The sequence below is a fragment of the Dipteris shenzhenensis genome, chromosome 14, assembly GCF_047967505.1.
Source record: "Dipteris shenzhenensis isolate YYH24624 ecotype China chromosome 14, Dip_SZ_1.0, whole genome shotgun sequence".
NCBI lineage: Eukaryota > Viridiplantae > Streptophyta > Polypodiopsida > Gleicheniales > Dipteridaceae > Dipteris > Dipteris shenzhenensis.
In genome coordinates this window covers 52,410,561-52,431,299 of record NC_141609.1, presented here as the reverse complement: position 1 = coordinate 52,431,299, position 20,739 = coordinate 52,410,561, and the positions used below count along the sequence as shown (strand labels likewise).

Here is a 20,739-nt window from a genome sequence, read left to right as displayed (position 1 = left end):
CCCACCCAACAAGTATGTATGGCATCCCGTGTTGGGGCCCTGATTTATCAAAGGCAAATTGGGCTCGAGTAGAGCGACTCTAGGTTCTCTTATTATCGCGCGACTGATTTGCAACAAGGAATCCATTCCACATCATATTGTTCTAGCTGAGTTCGGTGCGTCTCCACTGTAGCTTGATGCAACCTTTTAGGTTGTCCCATACCTTTTTCGGGCTAGGGTGTATGTCTCTTCAACGTTAGGATGACTTAGACTATCATAGCTGGCCCTATCTTCCTCCATGGCCTTAGAGGCTAAGGATGTTGGTATGCGCACACACACGCAGCTAGTATGAATTTTGGGACTCAACATGAATAGATTACCTCCTTACTAGTATAGCATTGAGGCTCCTTCAATCCCGCTCACATATCACAAGGTCAACTAGGTCATTCGTGAGGATCTCCTATACCTACACACATTCACGACCTGGTTGGCACGCGAAGAACTTGCAGTGAAGGTTAGCTTCTACACGGACCACTATTTATGGATTTTAGAGGAGGGATTTATTGATCCACCAAGATACACTTAGCTCCACCTCCCACATATGTTGAGGATATCGATTAGACAATTCCGTGTTTCATTGCACATACTTCATATTGACAGTGGACGGGCTAAGGGCGTACCTTGGGAGAGCTGCATATGCACCACCTATGTGGTTGCCATGAGATCAAGTCAGAGGAGCATTTCAATTTCAAGTGCCCAATTACGGTGAGATTCAAGGTCATTATTAGAGATTACTGTCTATTTAGAGATGGTTTCGTTCCCTCTCCAACTTCCTCTCCTACCCATATCAGAGATGCATGGCTGCTTCATCCATGAGATCATTAGACATAGAGAGCTCGCCCAAACCCTCTTTAGCAGGCAGAGCACTGGTAGTCAACCAGGCCCTTCTTGCCCCATGGCCTAATATATAGACTCCTACTACTGGTGCTTCCACCAGGGATGCATGGGGTAGCTGAGACAGTTGGTGCACAACCTCCTTTGGGAAGGATCGGATGGCATGTGGAATACCAGAGCTTGAGTGGCATGGTAAACAATGATCATACCACACGAACGTGGTTTAGGCATCATCGATTGGGAGATGCAAAGCAGAGCCCTTTTGGGCAATCTGGTGGTTTGCAATCTCACCCCAGGAGCAGAGCATTGGAAGCTCCTCCTCCAGTGGGGACTTCTCATGAACACCTCGCAAAAGTGGCACTCCCATAGGTGGAGTTTTTCACCGGCCCCCCTCACAGGGAAGGGCTCTCCTCTTACGAGGAGCCTTTTTAAGGTGTTGCAATGGCGTAGCTGGCGGGGGGACTCAATAGGGACATCCCTTTTTTGGTTGTAGGGAGGAGTTCGATAGGCAATCGATTATTTTGAACCCATAGATCTGAGACTCGGAGGGGCGCCAAAAATACACATTGCTGCTTGGACGCGAGACAGTGGCCCGGCCAAAGCCTTCAGTGCTTGGAGACATCTCCTCAGGAATACAGAGACTAGGACGCATGCTCTCACATTTGAGGGGGGCAGGTACACAGATAACAGAGATTGACGTAGTGATCCCCACCTCTTGGTGGGAAGGATTACGTAGTCCTTGGACCCCAAACTGCTGGTTGGGGCAATTCTCACAAAAAGGAGCTCTCTCTGCTATAGGTTTTATAGGATGGAGCCTGGAGGCCTATTGTAGGTTGAGACAAAGAGGAATGGTGTGTTGTACTTTACTGGACCTCGGTCACCACGAGTCACCAAGAGTCACACCAGGGTCACAACTCGTTCATACCTGGGTCACACCTTGTTCACATCTTGGTCACCGGAGCAACGTGCCAAGGATGGTTAGACCTTGGTCACACTTGGGTCACATCTTGTTCACATCTCAATCACTGGAGTGACTTGTCAAGGATGGATAGGGTCATGTGAGGAGATAAAATCAAGTTAAGTCAGTTTAGTGTGTTCTAGTGAGTTATAGTGTGAGTTCTAGTCTAGTGTGTCATATGGATGCCACGTGTCACATTGGGAGTTATCCCATATGCATTGGTATTCATATGTGTGTGTGTGCTCTGTATAAGGGCTATACTTGTCACTTGTCACATCAATCAAGTATCAATCCTACAAGCTCTTTGGTCTACGTGTGAGTAATTTCATTTTGGTTCATTGCTCTTGTCATTTCATTATGTCTCTCTTTGAGTATCACTATCTCTCTCCCTAGCCTACCCTCTCTCTCTCTCCCTCTCCACCATGTGCCTTCATGTGGTATCAGAGCCTCCCTTCCTATCTTCCCCTTCTTCTTGCTCTACCTAGAGGATGAGAGAAGACCGCAAATGGAAGCTACCGTCTCCTCCAAGGTAGAGCTCCCTTCCCTTAACCTCACCATCACCTTTGGGAGCTGTTGGAGCTGATCTACATCAATTGCCATGCCATTTTTTTCTGCTCATTGCCTCGAAATGCCTTGCCATCAGGTACCCCTTCAGCCCAGACTTATGTCTCACCATCAGCCGTCCCATTAGCCTCGCCATCAGCTGCCCATTAGCCCGTACAGCGAGCCATACAAGCTGTACGGACTATTTCTGTACTGCATCCGCACCGTACAACAGGCCGTACAAGTCCGTACCAACACTCAGGATTGCTACTGCTCCTGCCATCGCGTATCACACCATACCTACATGTACGGACTTTCCAACTTCCCGCGTTATCTACCCGTACAACTTGTCCGTACCAGCATGCTTCTACCCTTGAGATGCGCGCTCACACCTGCTGCTAATTCCATCTCTTCTAGTTCCATCCCTTCTTGCCGCTCCAATTGTGCATGAGCTCCTAAGCTGAGCTGCCCTCACTTTGGTCCCGATTTGCATGTGCACCCGATTCATTGGTACCCACGATTTTAAGAGCCTTAGACCAGCTCCTCCATTTGCTAGTTATTCTTTTCAGCCTACTGGATTTGCTACCTCAGGTTGATACCATGGAGCCTTGTCCTCGTGGAGAAGTCGCACCAGCACAAGAGAAAGCAATAGCCCTTATTGGTGTGAGGTTGGATAACAAATTGCTTCATCATCTTGACCTAAGCCACGGAGATCAAAGCCAAGCTCAAGAATCTTTACATCACATCTACTCGACCTGATCTACAAGCTTTATCTATTCTGTTGCATGATCTATCACTCTCTAAAGTGATAGATAATGGTTAGTAATATTTGGGTACTCTGCTCTAGGTTATTTCTCAAAAAATGAATGAAATAAATGGTGTGTGTTGGGTCAATAGAGGTTCTCTGCCTTGGATAGTCGTCCTAAAATGATGTATGGGTTTTCTATGGTGTATGGCTCCATGTCCCTCATTAGTCCCTGGAGCCAAAAGGGGGATGTACTGTGGCAGCCATTTATTGGCTTTGATTGGTCTATTTATCAGACCTGGCATGTGAGTTCCAGGATGTTGGTGCATTGGTCTCCTAGACCTTTGAGTTGGTCATACATCCACGCATGATGAGCCTCTGAGCCATGCTAGTTGAGCCTCTGAGTCTATACCATGCTCACTAGCCTCTGAGCCATGCTCACTTGTCTCTGAGTTAGCATGGGAGCCATGTCTAGTTCTAGACTGTCCTTGCACAGCTCGATGACCGTCATTGTCATGTTCTTGGTTCCATTCCAGTAGTCACTCACCTTTCCTCCATGGGGGGGTGTTAGGAAATGGAGTCAAGTTGAGTGTGTACTAGTGAGTTCTATTGTGAGTTTTAGTCTAGTGTGTTCTATGGATGCCACGTGTCACATTGGGAGTTATCCCATATCCATTGGTATTCATATGTGTACGTGTGCTCTTTATAAGAGCTGTACTTGTTACTTGTCACATCAATCAAGTATCAAGCTTACAAGCTCTTTGGTCTACATGTGAGTACTTTCATTTTGGTTCATTGCTCGTCATTTTATTTCCATTTCATTATGTCTCTCTTTGAGTATCTACCCACTCTCTCTCTCCCTCTCCACCATGTGCCTTTAGGTCACACTGTAGTCAGACCTTGGTCACACTATGGATGGATAGGCCTTGGTCACATTGTAGTCAAACCTTGGTTAGACTATGTACGAGACTGGAGTGGTACATGACTTGGACATGACTAGAGGAGTACAGGACTGGGCATGCCAAGCTTGGATCGACCTTGGTCAAAGATGATCTGCTGCCCTCTGTCATCCACCCTTGGTCAGAGTGAAGTATTGGTGCACTGGACTGTAGTAATTAAGAGAGCGTAGGTGGTGCACAGGTTGGTGCACATGAAAAGCAGTCTAGAAGTTAAGAAGCACAAGTGGTGCACCACCCCTCGCTGCCACCAACGAGTGTCAAGTGCACATGGAATAGACAAGAGTACACAAGGAGCACTTTACTCCTTGACTTGGAGGAGGTTAGGGAGTTGTAGAAGCCATCAAGGGAAGAAGCAGTGGAACGGCTAAGGAGACAGGAAGACAATCAACAATAAGGAGAGAAGGCAACAATAAGGAGAGAAGGGGATGCCCACCAAGGAGGAGCCAATGAGGGGAAGGCAAAGAGGGGCAAAGGAGGAGGATGGGGGCATTCCAACGGCGGAGGCGCATTCCAGCAAAGGCGCAGAGGGCATGAGTGTGTGTGTGTGTGTGAGAGAGAGAGAGAGAGGGCATGAGTGTGTGTGTGTGTGTGTGAGTCATATGAATCTTTCTGAGCCTCATTGTGGCAATCCTTATATGATGCTTGCCATAAGGGTGATATGGATGCTTCTTGCATAGAGCTTTTCTTTTTATGTTTCTGATCTTTGGGATATTCTCCATTTCAGAGACCTCCCATCATGTAAATTTATGAGCATATAAATATACTGCACAGGATATTACCAAAAAAAAAAAAAGTGTGTCTCTACATGCTCCTCTAACATCTCTTCTCGTTGTGTTCCTCGCTCCTCTAGCATCTCTTCTCGTTGTGTTCTCCTCCCCTTCTCTCCTAGAGGCGCAAAGGACGTGAGTGAGAGAGAGAGGCTAGAGTCAAGAGCTCGCCTAGCATGTATCTTCCCTGGTGTATCAGCCATTTGGTGTAACTCTCATGAGTGTAGGATTAGTGCATGATTAATTTCTTCTGATGAACTATCCTTCTTCCCATCTCTGCTCACTCCTTTAACATCTCTTCCCATTGTGTTCTCCTCCCCTCCTCTCCCTTCACGTGGTACAACAGCTTTGTGTCATGTGGCTGGAGTTCTATTCATGTCGAGGGTTGGCTCTTGTGATTTTGTTCTGCTTTAGTCTTTCTCTTGCTCACATCACTCTTGCACTTGTATCGCTCACACATCATTGACACCATCGACCAGCACTTGCGACACGCACCATCCGTGACACTGATGGCACCTCCTGCTTGCTCCTCGCACTAGTGTGTGAAGAAAAAGCCATATTATTATGCTGATGCAAAAAGACTAGGATTCTCTGATTTCATTACTTGTAATATGCACTTTTATGGTTGATATTTATAGCCATTTGTAAGAGAGAAGACACTGCCTAATCATAAAGGTATGACTCTCTCATGGCTACCTTTAAAATAGACAAATTCAAAGGCTAAGGCTTCTATACTTGGCAAATAAAAATTAATTTTTTGTTTATGAAGGAGAATTTGTGGGATTTAGTCAAGCCGGGTGAATCCACCACTACCAAAGGAAAGGAGAAGGCAAGTGACTCTACTTCAACAACACCAGCCAGTAAGATGCTAAAAGGCTAGAGAAAGCCTATGCAATTATTACATTAGGTTTTAGAGATGATTATGTGCATCATACTTCTGATTTAGAATCTCCTTATGAGGATTGGCATAAGTTAGATGTGCTATTTGGTGCTAGCTCTCATAACTCTAAATTAACTTTGAAGATTAAGTTCTTTGAACTTAAGATGAATGGAGACTCTGTTGCAGCTCATGTCAACACTATGAGGAGTCTTATGACACAATTGGCCTCAATTAACTCTCCAATCTCATTGAAGATGATGCAATGGCTGTACTCTTGAAGAATGTTGTTCCTACTTTGAAGAATGTTGTGCCTACTTTGCCCAATGTTGTGCCCCAGGACTTTAACTATGTTGTGCCTACTTTGAAGAATCTTCCCCAACCAGCACTAGAGAGTATTATCAATGCTCTACAAGAAGAAGAGAGAAAGAAGAATTTAAGGAAGGTAGAAGATCAAACTCAAGCACTTACAGTGAAGTTCTCATCAAAAGGCAAGTACAAAGCATGCAAGCATTGTGTACAAAGCATTATTATTCATCATCTGATTGAAGGTGGTAGGTGCATTTGTCAACCCAAATGGCATCACAAGAAAGTCATACAAGCCAAATGTGGTCCTAAAAGCTGTCTTGTGCACATCCTCTGGTTGTATCTTGATCTGATGGTAGTAGCCACTCTTCAAATCTATCCAGCTAAACATTGCAGAACCCTCTTGAAGATGCAAGACATGGAATGGAATGGAAAGGAAAGGAAAAGCAAGACTAGAAAAGCATAAAGGAAATGAAATATTGAAAGAAATATACAACCAAGCAAAGTACTTACATGATCAAGAAAGGCATAAGGCTTGATGATTATAACAATGAAAGTACAATGCCTTTATAGGATAGGCATACACACTCTAAGTGTCAAATGTATATGAGATAAGTCCCATAGTGACACGTGGCACTCTAGGATATGAAGTACTACTCTAGAACACACTAAAAGTCACTCGAATTGACTCCATTTCCTAACACCCTCCCATGGAGGAAAGGTGAGGGACTACTGGAATGGAACCAAGAACAGAACATGACAATGATGGTCATCAAAACTATGCATGCCAGTCTAGAGCTAGACATGGCTCCCGCACAATCTCCAAGGCAAGTGAGCATGGCTCAGAGGCTAGTGAGCATAACATAGAAATCTCATCTAGTAGAGGCTCATCATGCATAGATGCATGATCAACTTAGAGGTGTAGGAGACCAATGCACCAACAAATAGACCTATCAAAGCCAAAAAAATACATAGCTCCCACAGTACATCCCCAGCTGGCTCCAAAGACTAATGAGGAACATGGAGCCACAGACCCAAAATATAAAGGAAATACATCGTTTTAGGAGAACTATCCAAGGCAGAGGACCTTTATTGACTCCAACACACATGATTTGTTACATTCATTTTTGGGAAATACCCCAAGGGCAGAGTACCCAAATATATTATGCTTTAGAAAAAAAATCATGATCTCCATCATCCTCTAGATGCGGGAGATAGACTGTAAGAGCATGATCCTTTGTCGGCGGGTCATCTTTGTCTGCATCATCACTAGTGGCAGATGCCACCCAACTAGCATGATCCTTCGATTGTTGTTGAGCAAGCTTCTGGTAACACCTATCCTCCGTATGATCGAGCTTGTTGCAGTAAGTGCACTTAAATGGCTTGAATGTCTTTTCTCGTGCTGGTGGAGTCGATGGCCTAGGTCTCCATTTATTGGTGGAGGCAAGAGCCTGTGTAGTATCCACTGAATAGGATGGAGATTCTTTGTTGCGGCGATCCTTTTCAAGCAAAAGAGACACCATATCTTCGAATGTAGTCGATGCAATGCAAAGTACTTCAAGAGCATTCTCAAAGCGAGAAATCCCTTCCATACTTGTCATCAAGATAGCCATTTTGTCCTCGTCATCCGGGCAACACTTCAAATTGGAGAGTTGTTGAACTAAAGATTGAATTTTTGCTATTTCCTAACACCCCCCATGGAGGAAAGGTGAGGGACTACTGGAATGGAACCAAGAACAGAACATGACAATGATGGTCATTAAAATTGTGCATGCCGGGGAGCTAGACATGGCTCCCACACAATCTCAGAGGCAAGTGAGTATGGCTCAGAGGCTAGTGAGCATAACATAGAAATCTCATCTAGCATGGCTCAGAGGCTCATCATGCATGGATGCATGATCAACTCAGAGGTCTAGGAGACCAATGCACCAACAAATAGACCTATCAAAGCCAAAAAAATACATGGCTCCCACAGTACATCCCCACCTGGCTCCAAAGACTAATGAGGAATATGGAGCTACACACCAAAAATATAAAGAAAATACATCATTTTAGGAGGACTATCCAAGGCAGAGGACCTTTATTGACTCGACACACATGATTCATTGATTCATCACATCAACTTCAAATCCAAGGCAACGGAGATTGGGGCACGCCTCAAGAATATATTTGGTAACAAGATCACCAACTAGAAAGGAAAAGCAAGACTAGAAAAGCATAAAGGAAATGAAATAATGAAAGAAATATACAACCAAGCAAAGTACTTACATGATCAAGAAAGGCATAAGGCTTGACGATTATAACAATGAAAGGACAATGCCTTTATAGGATAGGCACATACACTCTAAGGGTCAAATGTATATGGGATAAGTCCCATAGTGACACGTGGCACTCTAGGATATAAAGTAGTATAGTACTATAAAACACACTAAAAGTCACTCAAATTGACTCCATTTCCTAACACCTCTAACCTATCCAAGATATCATCAATCTTGGGTATCGGGAATTTGTTCTTAATAGTTATCTTATTCAGAGCCCTATAATGTATGCACATCCTCCAAGAGCCATCCTTCTTTAGACTGGGGAACAATAGGGAGAAGAGATGGGCTGAATTAACCCCTTCTCCAGGAGATCCTTTACTTGATTCATTATTTCCTCCTACTGGGCTGCACTAACCCTATAAGGAGGATTGTTTGGTGGGCTACTACCTAGAATTACGTCTATGCCATGGTCCTCAGGGCGTTCTGGAGGTAATTCCTGTGGTAGGAAGTCAGAAAAACATTCGTGAAATGGAAAAAGGAAACTGTCAGAGTTTTCTTCTGTTGGCTATTTTTTCAATTGCAAAAACCAAGTATACAGAAAGATGCTTTTTCATTACATTTGTTGAAATGGCCGAAGCCGATACAACTGGAATAGATTCTCCCTTCAGTTTAGCATCCAAAAACTAAGTCTTCCCTTGGTGAGTCAAAGTCAAAGTTTTATTTCTGGCATTCAAAAGTGCTCCCTTCTTGTGGTGCCAAGGTATACCCAGCAAAACATCACACCCATTCAGTGGCATAATGTAGAACTCCTCAATGTCCATGTAGCTCTAAATGTGCATGCAGAGCTTCCCAATGATTGGTGTAATTGGACTCACTCTGCCCTGGGCAAGCCATATATGTGTCACATAGTGGCCCCATCTCTTCTGCCTTTATGCCCAAATTTCATGCCAACTTTGGCAATATTAAATTGGCTCTTGCGCCTGAATCGAAGAAGAACAAAGCAGTCTGGTCATAAGATCGATTTGAGAATGAGCTATCACCTTATAAGGATATTTGAGAAGGATGTGATTAAGACCGCGTTTTGCTCTACAAGAGAAGGGATTTGAATATCATTGACCCAGATCTACAGTGCAGAGCTTTACTCTGCAAGGTCGTCGTGAGAGGACTTATGCCAGGACAAGAGCCTTGGAAGGACTTTTTTATCAGATGTTGTTACCTTATCACACGATGACCACCTGTCGACAGGCGTTGACCACATGACGACATCTGTTGACCACATGTTGACCATGTGTCAACACAAGTTAGCCACGCGATCACACGGGTTCATCATCTAGGAGTACTATCCAAGGCAATCATGTAGCGACACATGTCAACCACAGGTCGACACATGTCAACCATAGGTCGACCAGGAGTATCATGTCCAAAGTGATCTCAGGAAGAGCTGCGCACATGGAGAGTGAGCTTAGCACATGGAGCAATCAGGAGTATTTACATTTACACAGTGGTTCAGTGATACAGTGGTGCAGTGGTGCGGTGATCCAGCTCATCTGCACATGGAGAATTTACACCATCAGGCTGGCGAGTCAGGGAGTCAGGAAGTCGCCGTAGCCATCAAGAGAGCCAGCGGCGCAACGGCTATCCTCAACAGCTAAGGAGATAAGAGGATGACCAATGGGAAGAAAGAGGGGAGATTCTCAGCGAAGAAGGGACCCTCCAAGGTAGGGGATGAGGATGAAGGAGAGGGGAGAGAGAGAGAAAGGCATTCGGCATTCGGCACTGGAGCAAAAGAGAGGGGAGTGAGGAGAGATAGAGGCTAGAGCTACGAGCTCGCCAAGGAGAGAATGTGGAGAGACTTGTGTGTACCCTCTATCTACTATGGGGATAGACCTGTGTATTCTTGTGACTTGCGACTTGTGACCTGGGGACACGTCCAGTGATATGTACTTTGGCCAACTCGGTCACTTTCTCATCTCTCTTGTCTCTTCCCGATATGGGGATTGTTCACCAGTGTAGGATTTTCTTATTTTGCTTATGTTGTGGAGTTCATCGGTGATTGTCATTTAGCATAGTGCACTCGTACGGTGCACTCGTACGTCGTCGTTCACTGCAGTATAGCATACGACACTCGCACACTACTGCACGGTGCGCTCTGTGCGATCCATTGCATTAGAGCATTGCAAAACTCATGCTTCTCATGCCAGTGGCCTTTGGCCTCCGGTAACACCTCCGGAAGGATAGGAACCCCTCCCCTCAAACAGTTTATGGCGATCACGGTGGGACACTGCTGGTATTGAGTAGCACGAGTGAAGTGGTGATCTAGGGTCCTAGAGAGAGGTCTTATGCCGAGTAGTTCTGAAACATTTGAAGGAGCTAGTGAGAGAACTAGGAGGTACTTGAGGAGAGTGGAGAAAAGACTTCCGACAGACCAAACTAGGTACAAGAAGCATTACGTGCGACGTAAGTTTGCGAAGTCCTCAACTCGAGCACAAAGTGAGCCCATTGGAGCAGTAGCCAGAGCAAGTAACTTCATCGACACTCTCATTGACTTGGATCAACAGGAACCCTGGTGGTCTGATCCGGACTCCATAGAAGAAGTGCAAAGCGGAGAACAGGTGAAAGAAGAGGGTACTAAGGACGAGGGCTCCTCAAGGACTCATCAAGGTCAAGGCAGCCCCTCTCCTCCTCCTGCAACGATGTCTTCATCAACCACCTCTTCTACCGGAGTGGTGACTCCATCTACTCCCACCTCGACCTCTTGTGGACAAGCTGCTACCTCATCTGTTATGCATAGCTCTGGGCTCCTAGCTAATCCTTCTTCTACATCTATCCCATTGGGGGATGCTTTTGCTCCTGCCATGATGGTTTCATCTCTCTTTCCATCCACACCGGTGTTGCCTTTTCCACCACCTCCTTCCTTCCCTTCTGCCTACTCATCCATGACTTCAACTCCGTCCCTCTCTTTCCCAAATGCTCTCGCATCCTCTTTCACCCCCACATCTTCCATGTTCTCACCCTTTCCCTCTGCAACACCGAGACCCCCCACTTACGCACTACCATCTGGGTACACTTCCTCTATGACTACATCAGTAGTGACTTCCCCATTGTGGTCCTCCACAGGAGGAGTTGTCGGGGTGGTCTCCTCCTTGGGAACACCAACACTCATTACAGCCCCATCGGGACTCCCTTCAACTCTTGCATCTTCTCCAACCTCTCGGGTGGGGATGGCCGTTCTCAGTCCTCCAGACAGAATTAGACTTCTTGAGCTACTCAACAAGGTTCACGTGAAGACTCAAAAGTTCAAAGGCCACCAGCTCATGTGAGGAAGTTCCTCACAACATGTAGAGCTAAAGGTGTGGAGAATGAGCATGCGTTCCTTCACATCTTTCCCTCGTCATTGGAGGATGCCGCGGATGTATGGTACAATCAATTTCCTCCGGACCACTTCCAGACGTGGACAGACCTAAGGGAGGAATTCTTACGTACTTTCAAGTTGGAAAAATTTGAACACATGATTGTCCAAGAGTTATCCACTGACACCATGAAGCCTGGAGAAAGCATCTCTGAGATGTACACAAGGATGAGGGTCTTGGCGGCAAAGATGTCTGTGCCACCTAATGATGCTGTCATGAAGGGATGGTTTTTGAAAGCATTACCCCCTTCCATTGCTATAAGGATGGTGGATAAACTCCCTAAACATGCCTCACTTCAAGACTTCCTAAAAGAAGATGTCAAGATGGAACGGTCACATTTAAGCTTTGCCTCATCAACGAATACGACCACCCAACTCCCAAGAGAGGAGGGATCATCCGCATGGTAGCAACTCAACAAGGAGTTAGAAGAAATCAAAGAAGGCCTGAAAGATAGAATAAAGGTGGATGGCCAATCGTCCTTTGAGGCCCAAATTCGAAGTGGCCTTTGGTGCATAGAATGCAAGGGTTCTAACCATGGTTACTGGGAGTGCCCCTCCAAGCGAAAGGTACCTACTTCTACCTCATTTTGTACATTTTGTGAGATCCATGGACATGATGCCTCTGAGTGTAGGTACCTCAAAGGATTAAGGAAGCTTCTTCCAGAGTATACCTCGGGGGAACCTCTAGTTGCTGCAGTCAACAGAACGGTACCCATAACTTCTGGCCCAGCAGAAGGATCTCCTGCTCCCCCTCTTGCACGAATATCTGAGCCACCTCCTCCTCCTGTCATGCCACCTCCATTGCTTCCGACTCCCCCTTTGCTCCAAGCTCCTGCCCCCAATTCCAGCCATACTATGCCCCGTACCAACCACCTATGTCAGGAGGTGGCTATGGACCCTCTTATCAACGCGGTCGAAGGGGTGGTTTCCAAGGTGGACGTGGAGGTGCGGGCAGAGGTACAAACTTTAGAAGACCCATCATGTGTTACAGATGTGGCGAGTACGGCCACTACCAAGATGATTGTACACAGCCGTTCGGGGGACCCTCTTGTACACAGTGCAACACAAACGACCACTACACTAGAGATTGTCCCAATAGAAGAGTGGAACCTGCATCCCAAGTGAATATGATTGATGTAGTAGTGGCGGGGGAGGGCAACAGTCCCCATTTGATTGGCGCAGTGTTGGGCGCTGTGACACGGTCACATACAAAAGGTGACAAATGTAAGGGTGACTCAGAGTCAGCACTGGAGACCTTAGCACCAATGAGTTCGACAAGTGTTCCCCCACCGAGGTCATTCTTCTCCTCCCAGATACACAGTACGCCCAGGAATAGACCACCCATGCTGGCTTCTGATAGTGATTCAGAAACAAACTCGAAGGGCGCACATCCATTAAGGTCAACCACTAACTCTGGAAGTGCCTCATCCTCGGGTGATCACTCTATGCCTTTGAGGTATCAGGAGGTGGTAAAGGGTGTCACGAGAGATCTTCAAACAAGTTCTGAAGATGAAGGTAGCACACCTCAGCTTCCATCCCGCAAGTCCAGAACTGTGAGGTTTGCAACAGAAGTGACAACCCTCGAACAGTACCGGGATAAGGAGGCACGAGTAGGTCCTCCCACTTTGTCCCCAACAGCACTCAACAGAGAAAGGGCTATGGGGACAAGACCTAGTCCTGCCCACGAAAAAGGGAAAGGAGTGATGAAAGAGAAACCACTGAAGACAACGACACAGTTCAGACCTACATCCACATCCTCGTGTAAGCTTCGACCGTCGGCCAGAGGCTAGGAGGATGAGGTTGCAGAAGGCTAATGCTAGTGTCCACCACTACTCCCTGTTTGAAGATCTTATGAGTTTCAAACCCAACCTCACTCTACGACAACTTTGTCTATTGTCCCCCCAAATCAAGCATCAGACTATTACATTTCTGAATCGCCTCCCAGGAGGTCGACACAAGGGATCTACTCTGAGTGGGCCAACACCAGAGACATTACCGGCTCAGCATGGGTCTACACCGGACCACTTCTTTGCCTACGCTGCCCTCACTTGTGAACTAAGTCCCAAGCTCACCGTGGAGATCCATGGAGTGGAGCTGAAGGACGTCTTCCTCGATGGTGGGGTGGCTGTGAACATTATACCGAAAGGTACACTCCAAAAACTAGGGTTGAAGTTGACAAGTGATGTTCACTTTCAGGTACGCATGGCTGATCAACGCAGAGTAAAACCAATGGGTGCAGTCAAAGGTGTTCACATGAAGATTGGCGGAGTAACTTTTCTCTCCAATTTTGTTGTCCTTGATATGACCGAAAATGAACAAACTTACCCTCTACTTCTTGGTAGGCCATGGTTGCGGTCTTCAAAAGCCATTCAGAATTGGTAAACTGATGAAGTTCGATTGCCCCTGGGATCGACATCCCTCGAAATAGATATGGTCACAGGGCAGGCAAGGCACATACCAATAGAACTAGGAGAGGAGGATTTTGAAGAACAAGCCGGAGTCGAAGAGGAGCATTGGGCCTGTGGGGACTAGCACAGGGGTGGTGACCAAGATATGAATGAGGAGACAACCCTAGAAGAATTTGAAAGTTTGACCTACTTGTTGGATCGGGCTGATCAAGAAGACGAGGAAGCTGTCATTTTGGATTGGATGGGAGCCCTAGGCTCCTTAGCGGTCAACATGGTGGAACTATGCCAACAAGAAGATCAAGAAGAACACCTACTTGCAGTATCAGAAATCCACCCAGAACGACAGGGTCTGGCTGAACTAGTTTACGAAAGGAAGGTTTCTTAGATCACAATTGAGATTGTGCCACCATAGCAAGATTTTTGGTGGTTGTTCTTTTCTGCTCCAACCAAAGAAAGGGGAAAACAATATTAAATTCCATATTCTAGCTTCTTTCTCTCTGATAACGGAATAAGATAAATCCTTTCCTCAAAGATTTGATAAGGGCTAACAGTCAATCATGGGAAAATCTCAAAGGATATCCAAATGCATGTAAGTTAGCCTATCTATTCTATGGTACAAACAAACACCTACCCAAAACATAAAGAGAAAAACAGATATTGTTCTACTATAGAAGGCATCATTATACACAGTTCTACTTTTTTCCCCTTTTAAAATCAAGTTCTATAGTTTAAACCCTTTTTAAGTTCAAAAAATTTGTTAGGGAATAAGGAATTAAATGCACCAAAACAATACATAAAGAAATGTGCTTTGCTTGGAAATAATGATCTTGCATGAATATAAGCTAGAATATATTATTTGGTTGGACAGTAAAAAACAAAGTGTATAAAAACGACAAACCCAACTTGAAACCAGGTCATTGTTTTTAGATCAAGATAATAAACGTCATTCAAAAGCTTGTTCTCTTCGTTTCGCCCTCCAAATATGTACAGCCTAAAAATGAGAAGACGAGAAAATATGATACTAATTTGTGAAAATCCTTGATGTACTCATACATTCATTTAGTAGGTTAATATTATAAAGTGTGTACATTTTGTTAGATCCATTTGGAAAAGAGGCTCTTTTTTCTTGATTTAACATAGTTAAAATCTCTAGCAAATAGATCTACCCCATAGTCAATAAAAAGGTTGCCTGAAAGTTGAATTCATTGATTCCATTCTAGTATAAGCCTTTAAATGTTCATAGAAAAGAATACTAATCAATAAAGGAAGCTTGCCATTCTTTTAATTTGACATGGATTCCTAGCCAATACTTTTTTATCACACTATCATGACCATTAATGTTTTCTCCCGAAAAAGAGATCCTCATATATTATGGATATTATAACATATCATTAGGTAAGATCTGAAGGATGTAACAATCAATAGAGTAGTCTCTATCTCAGGATTCAACTCACATAGGAATGGGTTAAAAAAAGTCGGATTTTTTGGTCCTCCATTCAAGCTGCTGCTCCTCCCCGTGAAGCTCTGCTGCCCCCTCTGTCAGCCCCTCCCTCCCCCTCCTCCTCGCTAGCCCCCCCCTCGCTGCCCTCTCCCTCCCCCTCCTCGCTGCCCTCTCCCCTCCCTTTCTGCCCCTCCCCCACCCGCCTGCTGCCCCTCTTTCCACCCGGCTCCCCTTGGTCCTCCCTCCCCCACCCGCCTGCTACCCGCTCCCCTCTCCCCCCCGCCTGCTGCCCCTGCCTTCCCTGCCCCCCTCCTTCCCCCCCTGCCCCCTCCCTCCCTCTCCCCCGCCCCCTCCTTCACCTCCGCCTGCTCCCCTCTCCCCCCCCGCCTGCTGCCCCTGCCCTCCCCACCCCTCTCCTCCCCCCCCGCCCCCTCCCTCCCTCTCCTTCGCCCCCTCCTTTTCCCCCGCCCGCTCCCCTCTCCCCCCCCGCCTGCTGCCCCTGCCCTCCCCGCCACCCCCCTCCCCCCCCGCCCCCTCCTTCACCCCACCCTTCCTAACCAGCCCCCTCCCTTCCTCTCCCCCGCCCACCCTCTCCCTCCCCGCCAGCCCTCTCCCTCCCTTCCTAACCCGCCCCTCCCTCTCCCCCTCCCTCCCTCTCCCTCCCCGCCCCCTCCCTTCCTAACCCACCAGCTCCCCTTTGCCTCCCCCCGCAGCCTACCTCCTTCTACCCCCCCGCAGCCCCCCCGACTCCTTTCCTCCTCTTCCTCTCTCTCCTTCCCTCTCATGTTCTCCTTCTTCTTGCGCCCGTGTTCCAGGGCGTCCTGGGCAGCAGTTTCATGGACGGATCTTTTTCAGTGTTTGAATCGGCCCTTTCACATTGATTGGCGAATGGATCCCCACTCAGCCAATCTTCGTCCACTTCCATCGGCCGCGAGAACCGTCATTTTTTCAGAAGACGAGTTGCAGCAGCTCAAGAAAGATGTGGAACTAGAAGGCTCCACATCACTTTTCGCCTGCATCTTTGGGTCACACCCTTCCAGATCACAGGCTAGAGATTGGATACTGGCGGCATTACCAAGAGATCTCGCCCCACACCTCAGGGATATTCGACTTTTGGGACGTGGATTCTTCCAAGTGGTTTTCGACTCCCACGAGTCCACATCCCTTGTTCTCAAAGATAATCCTCTGGCTTTGGGTTTGAGGAGGATCTTTCTTTTACCCTATACCTTGGGCTTCAATCCGGTCGAGGAGGACAGTCAGGTCACATCACTGTTCATTAGATTTCCTGGTCTTCCTCAGGTCTACCATCGACTTCTTGCCACTTTCGAAGCCACATTTGGAGTGGTCACTGAGATCCCCCCCCTTCTTGGCATGCCTTCTTCCTCGGCAGAGGCAGTCAGAGTGGACGGGGTGCCTCGACTGAGGGTCATTGTCTCTGACTCTAACCTCTCAGATGACCACATCATGCTTCAACGTCTAGATGGTTCTCTCTTTCGACAGAGAGTCGAGATTGCAGGTAGACAGGACCAGTGCAGGATTTGCAGGACCCTTGGGCACTTTGCTAGAGATTGCCCAAGGAAGAGAAAAAGACCCAAGAGGTCTTTTGGTGCGGCTGCTCCTGGTGGTCCTGGAGTGCGTGGTACAAGGCGCTAGGGAGGTGCAGTCGGGGTAGATCTTTTTTTTTCATTCATTTATATATGTATTTGAGTATTGTACATAACCGGGGTAAAGGCACAATTACCTCCACAACCTTTAACCCCCACAACCTCCCACTTAAAGGACAATGTGCCTTTAAGGGAGAACAACCAAGGAGCATACTTTCCAATGCCCATCAATATACGACAATACTCAAACCGCTGACTAGGTAGACTCTTCGTCAGCATATCTACAGGGTTATTATCTGTATGAACCTTGATAAGCTCTATGCGCTTGTCCTCAAGTACCTCCCTGCCATGCACCCTAGGACCACCAGGGGCAGCAAGGTGCCCAGAGCCTGCAGCACACCCAGTACCATGATGGAGAGCGATCAGAGCGGCACCCTTACCTCAGGAGGAGACTTTTGATCCGGTTCAAACAGACACCATCCAAACTTTAGAGGTGGATGTTGCTATAGCCGTAGACACTACAGTTCCACATCAGGAGGGGCCTTTAGATGCACCAGCCCCTGTCACTTTGGCTTCTGATCACAAGGGGGCTACTGATACTTCTTCCCCACAGATTGTTCCTGCCATAGTCAGGACGACTGAGGGAGTGTATGCACAGATGAGGACTCCAGGTTCCTCTTCAACCCAGCCACAAGCCTCCTCAGCCCCCAGCTCCAGTTCTGCTGATAGAGGCCTGGCAGGTTCTTCTCCTCCATCTTCCACAAGTGCAGGTCTTCTTCGCACTCCCCAAGACTTGCTTCTCAGGAACTCTTTTTTGGCACTGGCAGATTCAGCGACTTTCATGGATGATGATGAGTTTGCCCCTCCACCTTAAGGGTCCCGGTCATTGGGATTCCTTTTGATAGGACCTCCCCCTCAGCAGGTGTGGGGATCCTTTCACCTGTTGAGTTTCTTGCCCACAGCAGGAGTGTTTCGCCCAGGGGAAGCTGGTCTCCTCTACTAGGTCGGGTAAGCCTTTCCATCGAGCATCCTCCTGTCGATGAGGATAGTCAGCTGGAACATACAAGGCCTAGGCGGAGTTCCACACCGTCACCGTAGGTAGCTGATCCGGAATCAGCTTCATCTAGGTGTCACTGGAGGTGCTATTGATATCCTTATTATCCAGGAACACAAGTTGGATGCCAATGATTGCTCTAAGTCTGACAAACTGCTTTCAGGACATACCTTCTGGTCGCCTGCTATGGGCACAAGGGGAGGTACTTGCATTTTGGTCTCTCCTTCTATTCTCCCCTTGGTTGCTGGTCATGGTGTTATCTCCCCCGCTAGAGCTCAATGGATCATTGTTTTGATTGGAGGGCGTAAGTTTGGTCTTCTCAATCTTTATGCCCCCAACAACAGAGGGGAGCGGGTCTCCTTTTGGAAGGAGCTACTCTCTTGGGCCCCCATTGCAGATTCTTGGATCATTGGTGGTGATTTCAACATGGTTGAGTTGCCATCAGACAAAAAGAGAGGCAGACAAGGTGGAATTCATTCTTTGGAGAGGGCAGCTTGGGATGCCTTTCTCTTTCAATACAGTGGCAAGGACACTTGGTTTGATGATGCCTTTCATGTTATGCCATAGTCACTTCTGTACTCTTGGTCGAACAGGAGAAAACACATGCCCATCCATGTACGTATTGACAAATTTTATGTAGATGATTGGGCACTTGACAGAGGCGCATCTGCATGCATTTCTATTGGGGTTTCCACTTCAGATCATTTTCCAGTGGTGTTGCAGATTCTTGAGCCTCATTGAAGAGGATGTTCTGCCAGTGTCAGGATTCCAGATGCTTTTTATGCAGAGGAGAGCCTCACGGAGGATATTTTATAGATTTGGGTTTCTCACATACAAAATGGAGTTGCTCGCCCATCTCAAGTAGCCACAGCCTTATCCGGAATTAGTGACTATTATCATACAGTCGCTGATTCCAAGAGACGTGAGATTCTCAGATGTGAGATTGGTATATGCCAACAATTAGTGTCCCTTCAGAGGGAAGAGCAGAAGAAACCCACAAATGCTTGGATTCAGGAGCGCCTTGCTACAGCAAGGGCTCATATACAGACATTGTTGGATTAGAGAGCAGAGTATGCCTTTCATGCACGGGAATCCTTTTAGATTCAGATGGATGGCAGGGTCAACAAATACTTTTTCTCTGCTCATGGGCCCAAACATAGTAGAGATAGTGTCTCGCAACTTGTTGACTCACACGGGGTGTTACAGTCAGCAGATCCTGATGCTGTCATACGTGTAGCTTCAGATTTTTTTGCATCCCTTCTTACTGTAGATCCGGGCACACAGGCCATAGATGATGCCAGAGAGGTTATTTGGCAGTGTATCCCAGTATTGGTGAAGGATGAGATGTTTGTTTCTCTTGATGCACCTTTCAACAATGAAGAATTCAGGACTGCATTACTTGCCCTTCACAAGGGCAAGTGTCCAGGTTCGGATGGACTTACCCCTTCTTTTTTTATTACTTTTTGGGAGTAGATTGGTGATCACATTACACCCCTGCAGGGCGTGTGGGACTCTGGTGAGATGCCTGACTCACTTACAGATGGTCTCATTCATCTCATCCCAAAGGGGGGTAATAGGAATCTAGTGTCACAATGGAGACCCATCACTTTATTGGGCACTTTTTACAAGATTCTAGCAAAAGCGATCAGTCTGCGGCAACAAGTTTTTCTTCCAGATTTGATTCATGACACGCAGACAGGGTTTGTGCATGGTAGAATTATTTTCGATAATATTTTCTCATTTTGGGAGGCCTCAGAATGGGCCATACAGAGCCGCCAGAGGTTGGCCATTCTACTCTTGGACTTTGAGAAAGCTTACGACAGAGTAGATTGGGATTTTTTAGAGGGTACTCTATCTTGCTTTGGTTTTTCAAATGCATGGATTAGAGAAGTATCCTCTCTCTACAGATCAGCCCATAGCCAGGTGCTTATTGGGGGGGTAAGAGGGGACAGATTTCAGATCTCTAGATCAGTCCGCCAGGGTTGTCCCCTTGCCCCTTTTCTTTTTCTGTTTATGGCAGAAGCTATGAGTATCTACCTTAGATCTCAAGCTGATATTTATGGGCTGAGGCTTCCTCTCCACCAGGAAGAAGAGCTCTTGGATAGTGAGTTGGCAGATGACACATATTTGGATGCCTCCCCCAGGACACTCACTTCCTTCCGGACAACCTTGGATTTATTTTGCACGGCTGCAGGTGCACAAATTAATTGGCATAAATCCAATGGTTTTCGGATTTGCGATGATGACACCCCGGATTGGGGTAATGATATTGGTTTCACTTGGGTACTGTTCGGAGAGTTCCACCCTCCTCTCATGAAGAAATTGACAGGCAGCCCCTCATGTGGAATGATTGCATACTAGATGAGCATGGTAGATCACTGGGCATGTCACATTATATGCAATGGTCTAGATGGGAGTTGGGACCTGCATCTACGGTGGGTGCTTGGAAAGCTTTCAGGATGGTTCCAGAGGATCAGAGAGCTCGTTCAGTTAGTCACCTCAGAGGAAGTGCAGCCAGGATGCAGCCATACCAG

At 46.8% G+C, this 20,739-nt stretch overlaps 1 protein-coding gene across 1 annotated transcript in view; it reads right to left on the bottom strand.

Annotated features, from left to right (window-relative positions):
• Nucleotides 1-20,739, bottom strand: part of LOC147894808 (dynein regulatory complex subunit 7-like) — a 589,338-nt gene that overhangs the window by 432,411 nt on the left and 136,188 nt on the right. The window contains 1 exon segment of the mRNA XM_087385174.1: nucleotides 15,010-15,097. Coding sequence (XP_087241300.1) covers nucleotides 15,010-15,097 — 88 coding nt within the window.